General features: G+C 34.9%; 2 protein-coding genes across 3 annotated transcripts in view; both read left to right on the forward strand.

Annotated features, from left to right (window-relative positions):
- The window catches only part of LOC132545681 (filamin-A-like), a 33,674-nt gene extending 26,447 nt beyond the window's left edge, over positions 1 to 7,227 (forward strand). Inside the window, exons 13-17 of one of the 2 annotated variants that reach the window (XM_060209369.1) lie at positions 926 to 1,214; positions 1,687 to 1,902; positions 2,386 to 2,400; positions 5,985 to 6,176; positions 6,509 to 7,227. In XM_060209369.1, the coding sequence (XP_060065352.1) occupies positions 926 to 1,214; positions 1,687 to 1,902; positions 2,386 to 2,400; positions 5,985 to 6,176; positions 6,509 to 6,696 (900 nt within the window). In that variant the 3' untranslated portion in view covers positions 6,697 to 7,227. The remainder of the gene's footprint in view (positions 1 to 925; positions 1,215 to 1,686; positions 1,903 to 2,385; positions 2,401 to 5,984; positions 6,177 to 6,508) is intronic. The other variant, XM_060209370.1, reaches the window with a different exon arrangement.
- An 11,231-nt stretch (positions 7,228 to 18,458) lies between these two features.
- LOC132545720 (synaptotagmin-15-like) lies at positions 18,459 to 23,155 on the forward strand. Its single transcript, XM_060209411.1, has 7 exons — positions 18,459 to 18,637; positions 20,781 to 20,996; positions 21,158 to 21,291; positions 21,593 to 21,726; positions 21,838 to 21,999; positions 22,182 to 22,302; positions 22,824 to 23,155. The coding sequence occupies exons 1-7, from the start codon at positions 18,459 to 18,461 to the stop codon at positions 23,153 to 23,155; spliced, it is 1,278 nt and encodes a 425-aa protein (XP_060065394.1).
- Positions 23,156 to 25,727: the final 2,572 nt, after the last annotated feature.

Here is a 25,727-nt window from a genome sequence, read left to right on the forward strand (position 1 = left end):
CAACTGTATTAAGTATTAATATCACCCATTACCGACAAAATACGATCGGTGTGGACATCGTCAGGTGGATTAAAAATAGGTGAATAACAATTTTCAATATAAATGTAGAATCAGACGCAGCCAACAATACACTAAGCTACATAATACACATGTTTTGTCCCTATAGGACGAATTGTCAATGGTGAGTTTACCTACACCATACATCTTTCCAAATGTTCGAACTCATCCTTCAACCGTTTAAGCTTATGTTGTGTAATGACTAGAAGTAACGGTACTAATCATTTACAAAAAGATGTAAGGATTAGCCATGATATTGGATTTTGTTGTTAATAACGATTGATGTCTGAATTTAATTGCGGTTTTTTTTAAAACTCTGACGTTGCGATCGATGCAAACTAAGGATATTTGATTTGATAAGTACAACTTGACATCATAAATAATAAAAAGTTGTAAATAAAACCATTACATAAAGGTAAGAAATTATATACATAAAGGTCAGAAATTACATACATAAAGGTCAGAAATTACACGTAAGTTTCGTTTCCGATACACTTTAGATAAAGTTATTTTCCAACCTTGTGAAACCAACAGTTCAAGGAAAGAATATTGCAATTGCTATGTCAACCGATTCAACTGGCAACCAAGGATCCAACTAGATACAAATGGTAATTGGAATCCATTTATGAATTTCGGCCATGCGTTTGCTTGACATTCCGAACAGATTTAGATGTGAAATCTTCTTATGTGAATGTCTTGAAGAATGACAGCAAACGAAAAAGGCAGTATCAATGGAAATATGGATGATTGGTGTAATATGATAGGTTATTCCTTAAAATATCCATTACCTATTTTAAAACATAGAGTAACTCATACATAACAATGTGCATTTATTACTGCAATGCTTGTTATTTTCAAATATTTACAGGTGGATAAACCAGCTACCTTCACAGTCTCCTACAATGGAGCCACCGGGGCAATCCATTCCTGTGTCAGGACTCCTTCGGGAGCCCACGAGGACTGCTTTCTGCAAGAAATGGACACAGGTCTGTATGCGGTGCGGTTCATCCCAAAGGAAAATGGTGTGCACTATGTGGATGTGAAATTAAACGATCACCATATCCCTGACAGTCCCTTTGCTCTGATGGTCGGGTCTACCGCGGCTGATCCCGCCATGTTGCACGCGCACGGAGAAGGTCTAGAGCACGGCAAATGCGGTAAGTGTAATACCTCAACTTCGGCTTGATATTTTGTTTTTGATTTCCGGGATACGGTGCTGTATCTTCGTTTGATCAATGCTTAGGAACATTATGTCTTAATCGATGGCAATACAAATTCAAAACTCACAACAACAAAAATGTAAAGAAAAAAACAGCATATTCATAAAGTCTTCATTCCTAAGTAAAATCGAGGAGGGGAAACTATGAACAAAAGAAAACTTTACTCAAAGACCATAGAAAATGATATTATGACGAGATGTTGCGAAAGCATTTCCGATTAATAGTTATTGATTTATCGCAATATAATGAAAGTATTATTGTAGGTCTGACTATAACGAAAGTGATGCACCTTAGTCTCCAGTGGGCAATCATACAACTTATTTAGTATATGTAAAACAAATAATTGACACAGTATGTTTATCACTGTTGATAAATTCAAAAGATTTTTATCTTATAACACCCGTTTCAGGTATGAAAAACAAATTTGTGGTAAGGACGGTGGGATCAGGTTCTGGCTTCTTAGCTGTATTCATCGATGGTCCCTCGAAAGCAGCACTCAGCTGTAAAGAAGTTGACGAAGGGTACGAGTTCAGTTACTCCCCCTTCGCTCCAGGAAAATACCTCATCACAATCAAGTACAGTAATATCAACATCGCCGGAAGTCCTTACGCTGCCGTCATCACAGGTAAACTGATACATTGGGTTGTATACACTTGCTTTTACATCACATATCAACACGTGTATATTCAGCAGGGATAGGTCGACAACCATTTAAAGGTTTGTCGTGTTTTAGACTAGACTAGATCTTCACCCACAGAAACCCCTGAATACCAATTAAATAACACAGCTTATGATTAATTGAATATAATAACCATACATTCCTTTTTCACTTGACTACTTGCACGGAGAAATTAAAATTATTCCCCTTGATTCCGAACTACTTTTCACAACTGTTTTCCTGGTGTCTAACCTCAGTATACACGTGTAATAAGATTACTACGCTAAAGTGTGTTATCAGTCACTAATAATTGGTGTCTTACTGACAATTGCAAACAAAACTATATACACCGCATATAATGCATACTTTTCTGTCAAACCTCCAAAAGCAAGTGACTGAGTAGCATTAGTGTGTACATGTCTTACTCTTTGTTTTCTGTTTCTGACACAGCGTCTGGGGGCTCAGGTAGGGTGCTTCTGCCCTTCTCTACCTCCACCGTAGTTCAGTCCTATTTATTTAGTTGCTTATTGCGCTCGCTTAGTTTTTTTGCTGTTTAAAAGCCATGGAGATCTTGTATATTATAACACGAATCAAAAATTGAAAATCCGTCTTCTACATCAAGCATTTGTTTATAAAAATGAAACAAATGACTAAGGCAGAACAATACAGTACAAAACAAACTTAGTTATAACGAGAAGCGTGGTATGATATCATGTAAAAGTTTTCCATGGCTTCTTCAACAATGGTTTAAAGCTATTCCTTTTAGACGTAAGTGATATAGTTAGTTTTGTTGTTTATGGGCAATTTGATGAAATGTTTAAGGACGTGGTTTGACAGTGTGGTATGCCCTTTCATATGATTCCCTGCACGTATGGTTTACGATTATTAAGTCAGAAAATGTAGGCGAGAGGTTGGAAATATTTACCATGATTTTGTGTTGAATTTATATTTCATGAACCAACCTTTGCATGCAACCTGGATTGACATATCGTGTGCTCAAGTACAGCAACCTGGTACACATGTAGCTGAATCCCGAATTCTCGATTCACGCTAACTTTGTAAATGCGTATTCGGACTTTATCTCGCATTTATGAGGTTTACAAAGGTATCCGGTGCCCAGATGTGACAATATCAACTGTGAATAAGTCAACGCGAATGTTACTAACTCGATTTTCGTACGAATATTGTGTGTTTTGATAAATAATTTCACTAACATGTGATTTACCATTATTAAACAATATGAAAATTTCTCCTAATAGATCGTAAGACATCAATGATGCTTCTCAACCATTCTATCAGGTTTAAGGACACGCACCTCCACGTTACTGTGTTATCAAAATAACTATTCACCTAGCAGAACGCACATCATGAAATCTTATATTGACGTACCAGCGAATTATTTCTTAGATGAAGCGACATTCATCTTTCACAAGGCTAGATCCAAACTTTATGTAATATTTAACGGAATTGAAAACTAGGTTGTGAATTATGAGAATGAAAACTGCGTTTAGAATTAGCCTTAAAAGAGCTTTAGTACATCTACATTTATAGATGTATAAATATTTTGCAGATAAGCATAATTTATTGTTTGCCATTCATTTTAACTTCCATATTAAGACTGATAATCCTTTTCTTTAAGATATACAGCAAACTATATTTATACATGAGTTGTTGTCACCCTACCCACCCTTTTAAGGCTGTTGTGCTGCCGTTGCGCCAGTTTCCAATTAATGTCTCATTCTGAGTGCGATTTAATCAATTAAAATATCCTGGTGTGACCCCGTGACCCCGACTAACAACTTACTCCTGACATGTATATTAAGATATATAACCCTTTGTGTTGGTGACGAAACTGATATGTAGCTCACCATCATCAGGCTGCTATAACAATTGTCTTTCGTCCGCAGCTCGTCGTCTATTATCATTAATGTGGTCAGATGACCTTTGGAAGATCTTTCAGATGTTTCCAATCAAGGCGTTTTCTGTTTCCTTGTTCTGCCGTACCAACATTTTAAAATACAGAAACCAGATTATAGTTATACAGAGTTAATCAATATTCGTAGGAAATATTTTTGTATTGATCCACGAATCCATATGTCCACGAACTGTTTAAATAAGTATAGTTGAATTTATTGAGATATGTTTATAAAATCAAGTGTCACTGAAATAGACATTAAAAATGAGCTCAATCAAAAAATACAAATTTACAGTTATTTCAAACTTTAAATTGGTATCGTTTTTACTTGAGAGTTCTTAGATGGGTTGCCATTGTCCTTAGCAATGCCAAACAAATATTAAGTTGATGCGAAACATGAAACGGCCGAAAGGAATGAGATTCCGTATAGTGGCGACCATTGTAAATCCCAGAAAATGTCAAGAAAATTTTGACACCGATCAGTACAAATAATTATCCAGAATCTAAGTAAATTTGCCCCAGACTACACGTATTTCTGGGGATCGAAGAATAATATATTAGCAAGAGGGTTTTATTTTTGCCAAGATCAAATTGCTGAAAAAACAGGGATCACCGGGAAACACAGATCCGTTATTTGGCCTAATGTTTTACCATATTTTACCTATCAGTATAACCAAAAATAATGCTGATGGAACTAAAGAGTGGAAAAACGGAAGTATACATAGTACCAAAAGATCCGGGATCTCTTGATTAAAAGGCAGATATCAGATATTTCAGATATATAAGAATTATGTTCTTTGATTTGGCGATTCAAAATATTTCAACCTTAGATTAATTAATGGAATATGAATAATTTTCATTTTGAATGATATGATAGATGATGGTTCCATTGACTGGTAATGTTTACACACTGGTACGCTGCAGAGCTTCTGCTAATATCGGTTTGTCCTACCCCACTGCTAATATCGGTTTGTCCTGCCCCACCACAGGAATTTTGCAAACTCTTCTGCTAATAGTCTATCTGACCAATCGCCGCTGTCTATATTATTCCGTGTTCGAAACCCTTTTCCAAACCTTGTTCCAAATCTTTCCCAAACCTTGTCGCAAACCTTGTTTTATATTCTTTTCCTTGTTCATATCCATTTTACATGTCCATTTCTATTCCACTCGGTGAATTGACTTTCTTAGCTTGATACCTTTCTTTTAATATGTCTTTGAGTTGCAGATGACGTTATCGAGCACACAAATATATTGTGCATCTTATTCAACAACCAAAGTATACAAGAATATCGTATATGGACTGAACTTGTTCTATTCCAAAATGACAATATGTTTTTTATATGATGAAATACTCGTTTTAGTGTACGAAAGTAACAGTATATTTATCTTAACAAATTCTGGCAATATCTTTGTCTACACCGTTATGTTCACTGTTTCATAACAATTTGAATTTAATATTTCACATAAGTACAGTATATCTAGGATCTTAAATGAGTTTTCAATTCACATGAGATTTTATGCAACAAGTCTTAGAACTTTAAAAAAAACGAGGCTTTTGCGAACTAAAACTAAACTTAAAGACGAGTTTCATGAAATTTCACATGAAACAAAACCAAATAATCATTTTGACATATTTTAAAGTAAAAAAGTGGAAGACATAACGCTGTACATCAGTGGGCATGAAACCACAATCAATTTCTGACGGTATATAAAACTGGTGACACATATGTACTGGATAATAGGCAGATTGTGTAATAAAAGATAATTCTGATATTTTTTGTTAACATTATCATTTTTTTAAACTGATGTATAACATTATAATGTATGTTGCTGATAAGGATTGTATCCATTGATTGATGGAAATTCTATGTTGTATATATTACTGTGAATGTTGTTATATGACGATACATTGTTGTTGTTGCTTACAAGACACTGATGTGTTGATTGTTTGATGATTTAGAGGTAAGCGTGATTAGAGCTTCATTGTCAATATGATTTTATAATTTACTTAGCCTTAACCATATTAATGCTTTCTTAAACGATAAACAAAAATTTTAACCCAAGAATCAGCTTCAACCATTGCTGTCATGTATAGGAAAATATTATATTTGTATATATTTTGACATTTCTTGAGGATCTGGACGGAAACCACTTCCAGTTAACGAACAAACTTCAATGGTTGTGGAAACTATGGAAAAGAAGCATGGCGGCAAATCAGTGAAACGCATGCGTGGTGACGCTAGTAAAGTAACAGCCAGAGGCGCAGGTTTGAAGAAAGTGCGAACGAACACGGTGCAGAGCTTCTCCATCGACACCAAAGAAGCTGGTAATTGTTGTGCTATCCAAAAATATTCTGATGTGATATGAGAAACCAGCTTAGGCTTGCTCATTTTTTATCATATTTATTCAATATCTATCGTTCAGATTAGTTTTTTAAAAATCTAAATAGCGTATGAGATGGACACATAATTAAGAATATATCAAGCTACATGTTTCAAAAAGGTTAGTATTGCGTATCACAGTAACCTAATATTGGCGTTCAGAAGCAATCGTTATAGAGCATTATCTCTTCTCTGAAATGATTATCACAAAGTAATACAAGTATACTTGCTAGACATGCGCTCTGAGTGACCACACTGACATTTTTATCTTTCACAGGCAACGCCATGTTATTTGTGGCAATGTGTGATCCCAAAGGTATTCCCGAACCCGAGCTCACTGTGAAGAAGAATGGTCCTACACAATTTACAATCAGTTATAAATGTCACGAGATCGGCGAGCACACACTCATGGTGAAATGGGGCGATGAGGATATTCCCGGAAGTCCCTTTATCCTATCAACATAAACTAAAACTCCTATCAGTTATAACATTTCGATTTTTCTACACAAATAACGTAAGCGTTATTGATTTATACAAATATTTTGGTGTTGTGCAATCGCTTATCATTACGCGTTGAAGTTTGTTGAAGTGTGATATTCCCGACCCGGACCGTCCTTCAGATGTAGACGCCAACTTCCATCACCACACCTGTACTATACTTTGCTCCAGATACGTTCCGGTTTTTGATTTATTTTATAATAATATATTTATTTCATTGTTTGCTAATTTATTATTCGTAACATTATATATAAAGACGTCGATTGTAGTTTATGTTGTTAATCAAGTATTTCTCTGTAGCTTTTAGAACAAAACTGTACGTGATAAGATTCGTTATCAAGAAAAAAGTGAAGTTGTAAAACTGCAAGGCTTCGGTAAAACGTATACATGAATTAGAATAAGCCATTCATGTTTCCAGTTAAATGTGATGCCAAAAGACAGGGACATTCGACTTCGTATGGACTGTTGAAATAAACACGATGTTTAGATCATTACTGATGTACGTTTCTTTGTGTTCTTTATGCTACATGTATTACGTTACGAGCGATGGTTTGATGACGACTAACCGTGTTGTGTGAACATTAGGAACCGACACACTCATCCTACACCTCTCGATTAGTACCTACAACTATGTTTACTCGCTGTGGACGATAAACAATGCATGTTCAGGATCGTCAATGATTGTGAAAAACTTGTTGCATGGAAAACAAAAAATGCCGATAAAGTGCAAAACAATTTGCAGCAGAAAAAAACATTGCTAGGAAATAACAAATCTTTTGCTGGCCTTAAAAAGAACTTCTCGATAAAATATGATAAAACATGGCTTATGTTACAGAGAAAACGAAATGTTGCAAGCAACGAATATATTTACATATTGTTACATAACTTTTTGATGCTCAAAAATTTGGAACTGTGTGAGAAATAAAATAATGAAGACAAAATATAGCATTACTTTAGACACGCATGACTACTTGTTGCATTTCGGTCAAGAGTAACCATACCATTTTAGAAATATCATAATGCAGTGAAATACAAAGCTACTGTTTACAACGTACAAGTGTTTACTAATACACCTTTGTTGACAATATCAAACGGATAAGAATCTGTGATGCAATTAACAGTCAAATTTTCATCACTATGTATCTTTGACATCGAGTTTTATTTTTTTTAATATCAAGAAAATGGCAACACAATCATAATTTAAACTCGAATTCCATAAAACTAGGGCAAAATATGAACAGAAGAAAGATTTACACGGAGACTCCTGAAAACGCACAAGAGGACCAAGTGTTCCAGAAGAATAAGCGTCTTCTGCTTATTCGACGACACCCGCCATGTAAACCTCCGTCAATCCAAGTAAGTAATGTCGTCACGTTCTCAAATGAAAACAAGGTATACAACAACGGAACCAACTGGCAAACCAACGAGCATCAAATACGTCCGGCATCATGTCGCACAAAGAAAAAGAATATTTCTTGGTGAGATCACTCTGGCGACTATAAAACTTATCCATACTTTTCATCAATCTGCATCTTTTGAACGTTCGTGTTTCGAGTTTGTCAGTCAGTTGACGACTTCTTGCACGAAAATCCTTGAATATCGAATCAGCTGCGACATGTAAATACCATAGAATGGACATGCAGGGATATTGCTATCCAGAATGGAAAATTCACAAAAGAGTGTTGCTTATTTTCTGTACCTGCATCCTAATCGCTCCAAAATAAACAACAATTCTTGTATTTACTTTTCATTATCACGTATTTTCATAACATATTTTTTTAAAATTACATATAAACATATTCAGAACAGCGGTGAGCTCAGCCTTCCACACCGGAACCAAAAGATGATATAATTTGGGAGCCATTGACCACGCGAACATACAAAATAACTCAAAAAGCAATTGAAACTGACAGTTTTGTTTACGTTTTTCATATTAATATCATCTAGATATGTTATCGATAAATGTAAGCAGTAAACATTAGGGGTTAGTAAGCTTCATCGTAAGACTATATAACGTAAGTGTAAATATAGAAATATATATCTTGTTTACATGATTTGCAAAATTGATAATATATTCGCTTCATAGTTCTTTAACGGTTGAACGCCCCAACATGTTGGAAATCTCTCGCCACACTGACAGATATCTGATATCAGATATCTTAAATATAAAATGTATTTCAGCTCCTATTGAAAACACAGAAAGACACTTTTCATTGATAATTTTTAAAATATTTGTACTTAATAAATCTAACCTTGTAGAAAAATGATACTTTCTCAAAAACTTTAGATATATTTTTGTCCGTAATATTTGCATATGTTATGCGTGCAGATTTGTTTTTGAATTCTAATGATGCGGGATTTTACACAGTATGTTCAAAGCTTTGACAGTATAATCAAACACTGATCAGTTGTGTCTTGCTCTTCCGATTTCTTTTGAGTTATTTTGTCTGACTGGTAAATATTGAATTATATTGGAACTGTTATATCTTCTATCTAAACATATACTGATATAAAAGTAGGTAGACTCCTAAAGTAACATACAAATACATAGTTTCGCTGATGGCAGTCACATCCTCATTTTCTTATTTTCAAATGTTTGCTTCATAATCATTTTCTATTTTTAATTTGGGCTGTTTAGTAGAAAAATGGAATATTTGAACGAAAAAACCCAACAAAACAAAAAACAAAACCAAAAAACAAACGCCTAAACGAAAAGCAGAGTAAAAGTGTCCTTTTATTTATTTAAAGGGCATCTGCTTTGAAATAAATAAAACAACAACTAGAAAAGGAAAGTGCATTAAAACACCAAGGTCACTAATTCATTAGGTAGCGCCCAGTTTTTTCTTTGCATGCGAAAAATTGACAAAAACTATGTTTAATACACTATATAACAATGAATGAAGTCAAGAGGTTTTGTACATGTATATTATCAGTGTTGTAGTTAAATATAGGAAAAATCTCCAAAACAGTGAAGTGAAATGAAGTAAAAAACAACCCAAAAGATTACAGGAACATGATTAACAGAAAAAGTAAAGAAAGCAATGTTTCTACTGAAACCTTGTACATTATTTTGCCGTTCACCTACTACATGAATCATAAAATGAAATCGATACATCGATTCACAATAGATCAATGAAAAAGTTAATGAGAAAATATCTGTTGATCAAATAGATCTATGTATTTAATTTTTTAAAAACAACAAAGCTATCAGCAATTATCATATTAGAAATTGATGTATTAGAGCTTTCAATGATGTCATTTTACCCTTATATGAAAAAAACCCTTTTTAATGTTGTATTTTTAACGGGAATCCTTCCTAAATATTGGGCCGAGGGTAACATTATTCCTATTTTCAAAAATAAAGGCTTAGAGCCAGATCCAATCAAAACCAGAATAAGATTTTGGTCAAAAATTACAGAAACTGATGACAAATCAGTAATTTGTTATATAAAGTATGAACTGATTACGTAAAGAAAAAAATGTTGATTTAATTGCATGGACCGAATGTATAAAGATATATTGAATAGTTATGGACTAATGATTAAACCAAACTACTATTAATCATATTGATATACATGTGTACTGTATTACTTATACTGTATATGTATATCTCTGTATAATAACACATGCGCACTGTATTACTTATACTGTATATGTATTGTATATCTCTGTATAGTCACACATGCGCAATGTATTACTTATACTGTATATGTATATCTCTGTATAGTCACACATGCGCAATGTATTACTTATACTGTATATGTATTGTATATCTCTGTATAGTCACACATGCGCAATGTATAACTTATACTGTATATGTATTGTATATCTCTGTATAGTCACACATGCGCAATGTATTACTTATACTGTATATGTATATCTCTGTATAGTCACACATGCGCACTGTATTACTTATACAGTATATGTATTGTATATCTCTGTATAGTCACACATGCGCAATGTATTACTTATACTGTATATGTATATCTCTGTATAGTCACACATGCGCAATGTATTACTTATACTGTATATGTATTGTATATCTCTGTATAGTCACACATGCGCAATGTATTACTTATACTGTATATGTATTGTATATCTCTGTATAGTCACACATGCGCAATGTATTACTTATACTGTATATGTATATCTCTGTATAGTCACACATGCGCAATGTATTACTTATACTGTATATGTATATATTGTATATCTTATACTGTATATCTCTGTCACACATGCGCAATGTATTACTTATACTGTATATGTATATCTCTGTATAGTCACACATGCGCACTGTATTACTTATACTGTATATGTATATATCTGTATAGTCACACATGCGCAATGTATTACTTATACTGTATATGTATATCTCTGTATAGTCACACATGCGCAATGTATTACTTATACTGTATATGTATATACTTATCACACACAATGTATTACTTATATGTATATGTATATCTCTGTATCACACAGTCACACATGCGCAATGTATTACTTATACTGTATATGTATATCTCTGTATAGTCACACATGCGCAATGTATTACTTATACTGTATATGTATATCATCTGTATAATCACACATGCGCTGTATATGTATTGTATATGTATTCACACACTTATACTGTATACTGTATATGTATATCTCTGTATAGTCACACATGCGCAATGTATTACTTATACTGTATATGTATTGTATATCTCTGTATAGTCACACATGCGCAATGTATTACTTACACTGTATATGTATATATCTGTATAGTCACACATGCGCACTGTATATGTATATCTCTGTAATGTATTACTTATACTGTATATGTATATACTGTATATGTATATATCTGTATAGTCACACATGCGCAATGTATTACTTATACTGTATATGTATATATCTGTATAGTCACACATGCGCAATGTATTACTTATACTGTATATGTATATCTCTGTATAGTCACACATGCGCAATGTATTATATACTGTATATATAGTGTATACTGTATGTATATGTATATATCTGTATAGTCACACATGCGAAATGTATTACTTATACTGTATATGTATATATCTGTATATCACACACTTATACTGTATATGTATATATCTCTGTATATCACACATGCGCAATGTATATGTATATCTCTGTATAGTCACACATGTATTACTTATACTGTATATGTATATCTCTGTATACTCACACATGCGCAATGTATTACTTATACTGTATATGTATATATCTGTATAGTCACACAATGTATACTGTATATGTATATATCTGTATAGTCACACATGCTGCAATGTATTACTTATACTGTATATGTATATATCTGTATAGTCACAATGTATTACTTATACTGTATATGTATTGTATAACACTGTATAGTGTCACATGAGCACTGTATTCCTAACACTGTATATGTATATATCTGTATAGTCACACATGCGCAATGTATTACTTATACAGTATATGTATTGTATATCTCTGTATAGTCACACATGCGCAATGTATTACTTATACTGTATATGTATTGTATATCTCTGTATAGTCACACATGCGCAATGTATTACTTACACTGTATATGTATATATCTGTATAGTCACACATGCGCAATGTATTACTTATACTGTATATGTATATATCTGTATAGTCACACATGCGCAATGTATTACTTATACTGTATATGTATATCTCTGTATAGTCACACATGCGCAATGTATTACTTATACTGTATATGTATATCTCTGTATAGTCACACATGCGCAATGTATTACTTATACTTATACTGTATATGTATATATCTGTATAGTCACACATGCGCAATGTATTACTTATACTGTATATGTATATATCTGTATAGTCACACATGCGCAATGTATTACTTATACTGTATATGTATATCTCTGTATAGTCACACATGCGCAATGTATTACTTATACTGTATATGTATATATCTGTATACAGTAACTCATGACAAGTGTATTCAATGTATTACTTATACTGTATATGTATATCTCTGTATAGTCACACATGCGCAATGTATTACTTATACTGTATATGTATTGTATATCTCTGTATAGTCACACATGCGCAATGTATTACTTATACTGTATATGTATATATCTGTATAGTCACACATATGTATTACTTATACTGTATATGTATATCTCTGTATAGTCACACATGCGCAATGTATTACTTATACTGTATATGTATATATCTGTATAGTAACACATGCGCAATGTATTACTTATACTGTATATGTATATATCTGTATAGTCACACATGCGCAATGTATTACTTATACTGTATATGTATATATATGTATGTATTACTTATACTGTATATGTATATATATCTGTATAGTCACACATGCGCAATGTATTACTTACACTGTATATGTATATATCTGTATAGTCACACATGCGCAATGTATTACTTATACTGTATATGTATATATCTGTATAGTCACACATGCGCAATGTATTACTTATACTGTATATGTATATATCTGTATAGTCACACATGCGCAATGTATTACTTATACTGTATATGTATATCTCTGTATAATCACACATGCGCAATGTATTACTTATACAGTATACTTACACTGTATATGTATATATCTGTATAGTCACACATGCGCAATGTATTACTTATACTGTATATGTTTATATCTGTATAGTCACACATGCGCAATGTATTACTTATACTGTATATGTATATATATCTGTATAGTCACACATGCGCAATGTATTACTTATACTGTATATGTATATCTCTGTATAATCACACATGCGCAATGTATTACTTATACTGTATATGTATTGTATATCTCTGTATAGTCACACATGCGCAATGTATTACTTATACTGTATATGTATATCTCTGTATAGTCACACATGCGCAATGTATTACTTATACTGTATATGTATATCTCTGTATAGTCACACATACTGTATATGTATTTTATATATCTGGGTACCATTTGTAAAGGTGTAAATAATAATAAAATTGGATTTTTGACGGGAGGATGATTCTTTAGACAATCAAATGACTAGCCGTATGGAAATAGGTTTTCTTGATTTGTCGTAAGGTCTCCAATAATATTCTCATTTCATTTATCGTCTAAAATTCATTGTAAGGATCTAGCATCCCTACTTAGGATGTTGTTATACATTTAATATAAGATGTCAATAAAACGGAATTTAATCTGAAAAAATGTTGATAAGGCCACAGGGATTAAATGCCAAGTCTCAGCGGAGGATTGGCGTCTCTTTTCCGATATACGAAAAGCAGATTTTAACGAGACACACCAGCAAAAAATGGTTTTGTACTTTACTTCGAACTCAAATGAAAATACGAAAAAGGTGAAAAGGGCCGTCATCAGTGAACACATGAACCAAGTCACAACGGAGTCCGTGATAAATCTTACAGCAGCCCTGACGTCTGACGACGAGCCAAGTAATCAGCGTTTTATGTGGTCCTTACCATTATAGCCACTTATTCGTGTTTAAGTGTGGCGACACCTGGTGACTGTATACGATTAGACAGGCATACGTCGGTTGGCCAGGTATATTGTAGTGGTATATTTTGCCCACACTGACAAGTGGATCGATAAGATAATCCGTTGTAAAGGACAGATGGGAAAACCGAACGTGGACAAACCTGGCCAACACAACATTTGTACCTTTGGGATGTAAAACCATGTATTATCACTGTTCACCCTTACGGCCTGTCTCTGGCCAAATCTACTGACAAGGTCACACTAGAAAATGTAACAATGTCAGGAATAACAGGTAAGTCTTATACTTGCGGAAAAGCATTTTTCAGTTACATTTGTATACTGGATTCAACTTGTGAAAGACTCTTCCCAACCCAAGTGAACTGATCTGTACGAAACAGATGTTTACGTAAATATATCGACGATAGAAGATATACTATTTTCATCACTAAAATTCACATTGATGTCAACAATTTATATCTGAGTATATAAAGACAGCTTTGCTGGCCATTTAGGATTAATCTTCAATAACAAAAGATCCCATGTAATGGTGTTTATTGAATAAGGTTTCTGATACTTCATATCAAACGATTTCGTTTCGTTTTTTCGTGCTATGCTATCACACTATCTAGATCCTAGCGGTGCGATTGGATCACATTGGAACTATATTACTATCGTATGATTACATGAATGCTTGCTTTGGTTGACCATGGCGCGTGCTTTGACCTCTCGAAAAAAATGTTAAAAGGAATGGTTTATTTTGTGAGAAATGAAAAACTTTAGTATGAAGCCAATCCATTTATGTCATCATATTGACACCAGTGTCCCATTTCCAAAGTAATATTATAAAAAAAACAAATCACTTTCAGGTTTTTACATTTTGGTGTGGAAAGTTAGCATTTCAGCTATTTGATATGCATTTGTAACATCGCTATCAGAACATTACCAATTGAGTCTGAAAACATTCTGTGATATTTCATTTCAACACATCATCTGAATTCAAGCTATTGGCTATGAATCATTTTTTCCTGTACCCAGACCTGATCTACAACTGATCCCTAAACAATAATATACTTTATCGTATGCTGAAAGAATGGAGAGAGAAAACAAAAAACAGCAGTCAACCGGTTTTGGAGAGTCTGCTTCATGCACAATTTATGTGGTATTTATAGTTGGGTGTCACCTCAATTATATTTCTGTTCAAAGATTTTCCCGAAGTCGGTATTTAACCGTTCACAGAAAGTGACAGCGACAATTTTTCAAATAATTCATAAGTGACATTAACCCGAAGGAATAGTCACCAGAATCCTTCAGGGATTCTAACTGTGCCTGGCACTTTTGAGGCACGTCACACGATGTAATATATTTAGGCACAGTACCGACAAAAAATAATGCAAATGGACCAGAATATCGGAATTATTTTTAAACGTTTGACGTGGATTTTTAGTGTCCCAGATACATATATAACACCAACAAAAGTACACCTAACAACACTAATTTAATTCCTGTTTTACTATTCTGATTCAAACATACTTTCGGTAGTACTTACATGTACCGGGCTTATATATCAATGACACAGTGCACTAATAATTATCATCTTCCAGAATTATCACGGGTGCTGTGAGTTATAGGTCTATCTAACACACTTCCATCTAGACATACATACACCACACGACAGTGCATTTAAACGCAAATTGTAACTTTTTCGAATGCAAAATACTACTTTTCAGAAAGTGAATTTGTAATGTTTTATTTTGAACTTCAACACATGCAGTAATTGAAATGGGATATTTTGAATGAAAATGAAATATTTATTTTTATCTCCTGGTATACCACGGAAAGGTGATTTTGTTCATTAGTATTAAGTAAATCACAAGTATCCCCTTAAGCAGAACCTGAGCACCCGCCATACCATACAGTAGCGGAGTGATGTGGCAATGTGGCTATGTATACCTATGTACGTATGAGATTCTGAAGGCAATCAGCCGAGCTTAAAGAAATTATAAAGACGGACTCCCCTGGGCGCTGTTACCGTAAATATAGAAATAGTGTTTTGAGATTCGTTCACGCACCATATAAAGATGCAATTTAACAATGAAATATGTTTAATAACACATACGTATCTCAACACTTTATTGACCTAGATCGAACGAAAACTATTAACTTTTATAAAACGTTTGATAAATATAGCTAAAACGCAAAGGAACGTGACAGTCAATCATGTGGAAAGTTTTAATTCATACACATAGTAAATAAAGGTCTACCTTCCTACATTTACTCTGGGATACGTGTATCAGATGTGAAAGGCGGAGAATTATACACAATCTGATCAAAAAAAAAATCCAGAACAAACCTCATCGCCTCTGTTAACACATCCACGTCACTAGAACTTGACCATGTTTTGGAAACAGGAAATGTTGTAGACCACGGGAAACATGAATGGTAAGTTTATCATTGAATGAAGTCAGTTTGAGTATTTGTTATACTGTAGTAGCAACCAAGGTAATCTAGATAAGACTTTAAACACTACTGACAATTAAAATTCGTGACGTTGTGGTCTCACGACCATGTGATAAACGACCATACGCAGCAGAGTACAGACATGGCAAATAAGTGTATGACGTCACCATCACCATTGACAGAAAATCGTGATGTTGACTCAGCAATATGGTATAACTGGACATTTTGAAGGTCATACAAATGTACAACATGAAATAGAGTGACTTATGTAACTGATTGAATAATGAGTTATTGAATCTTCTCGGCTGCTTTTTGACCAATACGAATGTTTTTTTCTGAGTCGCCTCTAAGGTTGTAACAGTATACATGTAAACCCTTAACATGACCGCCGAGTCCTTGGCGTGCCTCACTCTATATATGTAGCGAATGGTGATATTAACTTGTGTATTTTTTTAACAATCTTCTTTGGTAACAAGAGGACTAACGATGTGCCAATTCTAATGAAAACGTCGTTTTAACACCTACTTATGTGCGAGTTTAACTCTTCATATTTTGTCTTAATTTCACCGAATTTTAGTCCGTATTAAGACTTTGTAGAGATGACTTAGTATTTTTGTTTTTTAATTTTACATTTCTCACCAAAAGCATGTGATATTTAGATTCGGACTTTTGATGTCATTACATTCGGACTTTTGATGTCATTATACATCAGTTTCGTTACATTTTCCAGCTGCATCTATACTTACCTATTATCACATAATTACGCAATATGTTCATGACGTCGGGCGTGTCATCACACGAAATAAACTGTTATAGACGTATTATCATATTATGTCTTTTTGGACATTTCCTCATATAAATTACATACTGAGAGATGTGTTACCAAGTAACCTCATCCCGTTTGATACTCAAAATACAAACTACCTTTGGCATTACTTTCACATACACTTGCAGTTGTACAGTTGCTTTTCATCGAACATTTTTAAATATATTGTTAAATTGAGAACTTCCAGAAAAATTAAGAATAAAAAACGCAGATGAAGTTTTCGACCAATGAATACGTATATGACTGCTATTTTGTCTTTTCAAATCGAACGTTCTTCTCAAATGTCAAATCGGTCTCATGTTGCCTTACGGATGAATTTCAAATAAAATTTGATAAGCACCACGAAATGTAATTTAAATCTCTCCCATTATGTCTTACGTTTTCCTAGGTACACAAGAACCTGTCACGAGATACTGGTCTATAGGCCCCTCATAATAAACAGGCCACTTTAATTGATATTAACGGTGTACTTTACTTACGATAAATAAGTTGCTGGCGTTATAATCAGTATAACAGAGGTAAGTTGATGTTGCTAGGTGTAGAGACTTGTGATGGGACAAAGTGTTGACGATCTTCCAACTCCTGGCCAGGATATTACACTGATAACGGGCACATTAATACAAGACATTATAACATATCGACCATCAAGTCAACAACCATGGAAACAGATGTTTTAAAGTAAACATCAACAAGGCAATAAAACAACCTATATGAAACAAGTACCTCTAAGAACGGTATCAACAATCTTCTTAACATCGTCATGTTTACACACATATGGATAACGCCTGTGGGAATTTACCAATAAAACATCTTTAACAATTTGTAATAAAATGTCACCTTTTCAAACCAGGGCACATAAATAACATCTGTGTAAAGTGTGGGTTTGGACGGATCTGAGATCATTGTTCACGTACATAGATATATGTTCTGTCTTCTACTATGTCAGATGAAACGCTGGGTGTCATCATCGGCTGTGTGACAGGAGGAGTGGTCCTCGTTGTCCTCCTCATCATCAGCATTGTTATTTGTCGGAGGTTAAAGCAGAAACGCAGGCCATGGGACTACGACTGGGAAAACTGTGACAAGGCTAAGATCACCAAATCGGCACCTATCTCCAGGTAACCCTGGCGTGTACTGGTAACTAAAACATATAATGTAATCAGTTGCGTGTTCAGGTAACCGTGAAGTGTACTGGTAACTACAACATATCCATGTAACCAGTTGCGTGTTCAGGTAACCGTGACTTGTACTGGTAACTACGATATATCCATGCAATCAGTGACGTGTCCGGTTACCTCGACCTGAGCTGATAACTTCGACGTATCCAAGTTATCAGAGACGTCTCGAGGTATTCGTGACCTTTACTGGTAACTACGATGTATCCATTCAATCAGTGACGTTTTCAGGTAACTACGAAGTATCCATGTAATCAATGACGTGTTCAGGTAACCATGACGTGTACAGGTAACTACGATGTAACCATGTAATCAATGACGTGTTCAGGTGACCGTAACGTGTACGGGTATCTACGATGTAACCATTTAATCAATGACGTGTTCAGGTAACCTTGACGTGTACAGGTAACTACGATGTAACCATGTAATCAATGACGTGTTCAGGTAACCATGACGTGTACTGGTAACTACGATGTAACCATGTAATCAATGACGTGTTCAGGTAACCATGACGTGTACAGGTAACTACGATGTAACCATGTAATCAATGACGTGTTCAGGTGACCGTAACGTGTACGGGTATCTACGATGTAACCATTTAATCAATGACGTGTTCAGGTAACCTTGACGTGTACAGGTAACTACGATGTAACCATGTAATCAATGACGTGTTCAGGTAACCATGACGTGTACTGGTAACTACGATGTAACCATGTAATCAATGACGTGTTCAGGTAACCATGACGTGTACAGGTAACTACGATGTAACCATGTAATCAATGACGTGTTCAGGTGACCGTAACGTGTACGGGTATCTACGATGTAACCATTTAATCAATGACGTGTTCAGGTAACCTTGACGTGTACAGGTAACTACGATGTAACCATGTAATCAATGACGTGTTCAGGTAACCATGACGTGTACTGGTAACTACGATGTAACCATGTAATCGATGACGTGTTCAGGTAACCGTGACGTGTACAGGCAACTACGATGTAACCATGTAATCAATGAAGTGTTCAGGTAACCATGACATGTACTGGTAAAAATGATGTATGGTATACCCACATATCTATATGTACGTCATGTTCTGTATGGTATACCCATGTATCTATATGTACGTCATGTTCTGTATCCATGGTATACAAGTATCTATATGTACGTCATATTCTGTATGGTATACCCACATATCTATATGTACATCACATTCTGTATCAATGGTATACCATGTATGTATATGTACGTCATATTCTGTATCAGTGGTATACCCATGTATCTATATGTACGTCATATTCTGTATGGTATACCCATGTATCTATATGTACGTAATGTTCTGTATCTATGGTATATGTACGTCATATTCTGTATTGTATACCCATGTATCTATATGTACGTCATATTCTGTATGGTATACCCATGTATCTATATGTACGTCATGTTCTGTATCAATGGTATATGTACGTCATATTCTGTATGGTATACCCATGTATCTATATGTACGTCATATTCTGTATGGTATACCCATGTATCTATATGTACGTCATGTTCTGTATCTATGGTATATGTACGTCATATTCTGTATGGTATACCCATGTATCTATATGTACGTCATATTCTGTATGGTATACCCATGTATCTACATGTACGTCATGTTCTGTATGGTATACCCATGTATCTATATGTACGTCATGTTCTGTATCCATGGTATACAAGTATCTATATGTACGTCATATTCTGTATGGTATACCCATGTATCTATATGTACGTCATATTATGTATCAATGGTAGACCCATGTATCTATATGTACGTCATATTCTGTATGGTATACCCATGTATCTATATGTACGTCATATTCTGTATGGTATACCCATGTATCTATATGTACGTCATATTCTGTATGGTATACCCATGTATCTATATGTACATCATATTCTGTATCAGTGGTATACCCATGTATCTCTATGTATGATTTTTGTTTGTTTTGTTTTGTTTTTGTAATCATTGCATATCAATGTATTCATATGTTAATTTTAATGTTGTAATCTGGCCGACTTATATGAATGATCGAGTTGAAACAATTGCAGGAGTTCTTCCCCAAACATAACAAAAAGGAAGTCTTGTCCAGATACGGCGGTGTTTAAGGGAGTTATGGTGCGTTCTATGACAACAGACGGCATTCCTGATTTCTCTCTTCCACCGGAAAGAGTTCAGCCGTATACAACACCCAAGAGGAGTCAGAGTATGGCGCCTCTCCAACATCAGCAGAATCTGCTTGGGGATATAAAACCTGATCTTTACAGGTAACAGGCAATTCAAGTCCTAACTCTTCAGGTTCTAGTGCTTGCCAGCTTCCTTGCAACTTATCTTCCTTGTGTCGTCTTTAACATGTAGTCTATGTAAGCTACGATGTTTGTGTACTGGAATTACATCAGGTATAACCGCCACATTCATTATAACACAGGTCGTACGGCGGATGTGAAGAGGACGATTTTCATCTCCCTCCAAGTGAAAATGGTCGGCTCTGGTTCAGCGTCATTTACGATGCGGCCGTGGAACAGCTGCATGTGACGCTTGTCAAGGTGAAAGAACTTATAGGTTAGTTCACATTTTCAAAAACATATATCAGTGCCAACATTGGTTTTCACATCTTTCGATCATCACATCCATGCTGTGTTACTGTCTTTTAACCTTAAAATAATGTCTTGTGAAACGGGACGAGTAAAACTATTAGGGAAATAAACATATACAAGTTTGCTTTGTATCAAACTGATAACATGGTTCATGTACAGTTGAGTAGTATTAATTATATCCGATATTACTGATAGTTATGCAGTAACAATCTCAAATCTAAAATGCTGTAAATTTGAATTTTTTACTTTGCATTTTCTCTTAAAAGGACGCGGTAGAGAAAACAGAGCCCGAGACCCTTTCGTTAAAATTTTTCTTCTACCTGACGAAAGAAACTGCAGAATTTCCAAAGTTCGAAAGAAAACACTCACTCCTGTCTTTAATGAAAACTTCGTTTTTGAGGTAAGCGACTTTTATCTTAATCATCTGTCATTGCTATACAATGGTAGAAGGTACGCATTAGGAAATCGGACTATACATATAAATGTATAATTATGCTGTATAACCCGTCAGGTTAGCACCGAAGATATCGGCGAGAGCATTCTGAGGTTCTCGGTGTACGACGTGGACAAGCGTCGCGTGCGACACTCACTCGGGCACGTGCTTCTGGCCTTGAGGGACACTGACCTCACCAAAGGCGACACTGTATGGAAGGATCTGGAGCAGAGCCATCAGGTACATATACGGACAAAGAATGACAGATGTTGTGCGAAGAGAAATGTAAATTACTGCTTATTAAATAAATAGATATGGGATATGTGTCTGAAACATGTTTATTCCAAAATGTTATATATATAAGTACATATTGCTTCAAGATATCATCCGAACTTATTACCACATTTCCATTGATTGATCAGTTGTCGGACACTCCAGGAGAATTGTGCTTCAGTCTAAACTACCTTCCCAACTTAGACAAAATCAAGGTGCTTATTCTCAATGCAAGGAAATTACGTCAGCTGTCGTTCGACAAGGATTCGGGTAAGTTTTCAGATCAACAAATTTATTGTCCTTTTTCGACAAGCTCCTCATCTCTCCTTAAACTTCCTTTTTCTAATATTCTCAACTCGTATTGCAATATTTTCAAAATAGCTGGATTGCCAAACAGCATTCCAAACAGCGAATTGTAGATTAAGGCACCAGTTCAAATTGAAATACTGAAGATCTATTGTTATTTTTAGGAGTGTTTACATCCGCTTTGTGACTGAACACTTTATAATTACCTTAAAACCAGATTTTGTAGTAGTATGGCTCAGGTCAATTCAAGGGCAAACGTTCATTTCGAAGTTGTAATCAGATTTGATTACTTTAACTAGGTAAATGTTTATATTGTATTTTTGTATTTCTTTATAATTAAGGAATAATACAATCTTCGTTAAACTCTCATCAATTGCTAGGAACTGACGATAATTAAGGACAAAGTCCTGAATAAACACCGTGTGATATTTAGATGATACGAGACACATGCTACCATTGCTTAGATAAATTCTTTGTTGTCAAAGGAACGTACGTGCGAATACACATGATGCATGGGAGAAAGCTACACAAGGTTAAGAGGACTGCGACCTACCGCGCAACCACTGATCCCACCTTCAATGAGTCCTTCTCTTTTTCACTGGTCGGCAAGGTCCTCGACTCTTGCAGCTTCGAGATCAGCGTCATGACGTCATCTAAATCGCCAAGAAGTCATGATAATGTGTACGGCAGAATTGTGATTGGTTCTTTTATGTTTTCTCGTGGAGATGAACTATTACATTGGCAGGAAATGATGTCCCAGCCACGCACGCCCATTCAGAGGTGGCACACCCTCGCCGGTATCAACAATGGACACTAACAAATTTCTAGAGAGCTACCATTCCAGTATCGAACCAGGCAGGCCCTGGACTTCGCCGTCTGCCTTCCGGAAGTCACAGTAATAACTTTACCGGTGATATGAAAGGGAGGCAGCCCCACTATCAGTGGTATCTTAGGCTAATCTGACTGCGTTATTTAAATCGGTCGTGCAAACATAATTGATAGGTTTTATAAGATGAGAAACTGCCATGATAATGTCACAATTCTACTAAATATGTGTTCATCTGTTCAATGACTGAACGGCTGGTTTACATCGTTGTAGAAAATTTTGTATTTCATCTTTCAAGATATTAAATAAATACTCAAATTTTTTGTATTATTGTGTTGGGAGGAAGTTGATTATCGTGAGATAGGACATGAATTTTAATTGATACACAGATGTCTATCACTTAAACGAGGCATAGCGAAGCGTGATAAATTGATCTACAATGGTAAAGTTATAGTCGCACACATGATTGACCTGATGTGACGCCAATTATCCTGTCTACGTCAATATGAGACCATACAGTGTTTAGATCAAGCTTTATTCAAAATATACACTAGAAATGTCCAATATATCATATTTGTATCACAAGTAATCTACTATATTTTGAAAAACCTAGATACTTGTTGAAAAAATGTATTTTATAATTATTTGACGGACGAAAATTATGAAATTTATTGAATGATAGGACTGGTGTACCTTTCCATCTAGATTATACCATTTATTTCGGTCAGTTTGGATTGTTAAAAAATCTAGGCCCTTAGCATTACTGACGAAGTTAAGGTGGATGGAACAGCTGTAAAATCAGTTTGATGATTTTTTGCTCTACTGTATCCAACTCTAAATTTGTATTAAACGTGTTAACTACTTGTCTTTTATTTTACATTTTATGAGAATCGAGACGAATATTTTTCATCAAATACTAATTCAAGTGTTGAAGGCAAGACTGTTAGTAGTAACCGACCTTACAGATATTTTTCAAATATATATAAGGTGTTTCCCACTACATACGATCGAAATAAAATAATGACGCCATATTTTAAAATAAAAAAATATTTTAATAATCTGATACTACACTTTGATTCAATATTTGATCAAATACTTGTACAAAGAATACAACTTAGAATAAGTAGTGTTAGTTCCATCATTAAGCTTTCCCCTCGGACAGCTTCGCTCTGTTTACGAAGCTTCAATAGTATCCACTGCACGGAATATTTGGTGCATATGAAATGCAATGATAAACTTTTATGACGATGACATGAATTGATAATTGTTTTTACCTTTTTCATATTATTAATTTTAGGCATACGACTGTTGTACAGACAGGAGTACTATAAATACTGCCGAGTGATAAACGTGATGTTATCAATACATTAAGTGACGCGATATTCTCGACTCACGAGGTATCCAGTTACGGCGTGATCAACAATACCTCCAACATCTACACTCTTTTGCACACATCAAAACAACTAATCAGTCAATCGTTAAATTCAAATATTCACAGAAAATGGCAGCATACATTATCAGCATAAAATTATTAAAATGACGTCACCATTTCCTCCTCCGTATTTTCGTCTGGGGATTCGGTGTAGTGGTCATTGCTAGGAGTTTCGCACGAAACTGTATCCGAGTGCACACTTGTGGTCTCAGGCGCTGAGGTGACCAGAGTTTGGTCATTCTCTGACGTCACAACTCTTAATGATTTATCTGATGTTTCGGAGCAGACAAACTGATCAGATATATCCTTGGGTTTTAAGTCTATTTCACTTAAGGAGGAATTTTCCTCATTAGAAATATCTAAGTCATCGTCACTCGTAGCCCCGGTGTCCATGTCAATATTTAACGTTATTCTCTTCTCTTTACCAACACTTGTATTTTGTAGTACTGGTAACGATAAATTGTGCTCTGTAACACCTGAGTCTGACGCATGTTGATGATGCTCCGTTCCTTCCTCCTTTTCCATTGAAGTTTTTTCGGAATATGCCTCGGTAACCGCTGGCTCGTTGTCATCAACGTTACTTGAGCTGGTGGAGTCGTTCTCCACGCCACTGTCAGCACCACTTGCTACGCGAGGCCCATGGACAAACGCCTCATTATCAAAACTCATCGACAGTTCTTGTGATTCGTAAAGTACGGTTCCCTTTTTGTTGGTAGCCAGACTAGAAAATAAATCAACATTGTAAAAAGTAAATAACATATTTTTTCTGTGAACAATAAAGAACATACTGTAATTTAATCACGTGATGAAACAAATCATAAAACAGACCATACAGTATATTATTCACTTGATGAAACGGACCATGCAATGCATTTAATCACTTGATGGAACGGACCATACAATGTATTTAATCACTTGATGAAACGGACCATACAATGTATTTAATCACTTGATGAAACGGACCATACAATGTATCTATTTAATTATTTGATGAAACGGACCACACCATGTATTTAATCACTTGATGAAACGGACCATACAGTGTATCTATTTAATTATTTGATGAAACGGACCACAAAAGGTATTAATCACTTGATAAAACGGACCAATCAGTTGAGACTTTGAAATATT

Source organism: Ylistrum balloti, unplaced genomic scaffold, assembly GCF_031769215.1.
Source record: "Ylistrum balloti isolate Yb309-2 unplaced genomic scaffold, AGI_CSIRO_Ybal_v1 Utg369852, whole genome shotgun sequence".
NCBI lineage: Eukaryota > Metazoa > Mollusca > Bivalvia > Pectinida > Pectinidae > Ylistrum > Ylistrum balloti.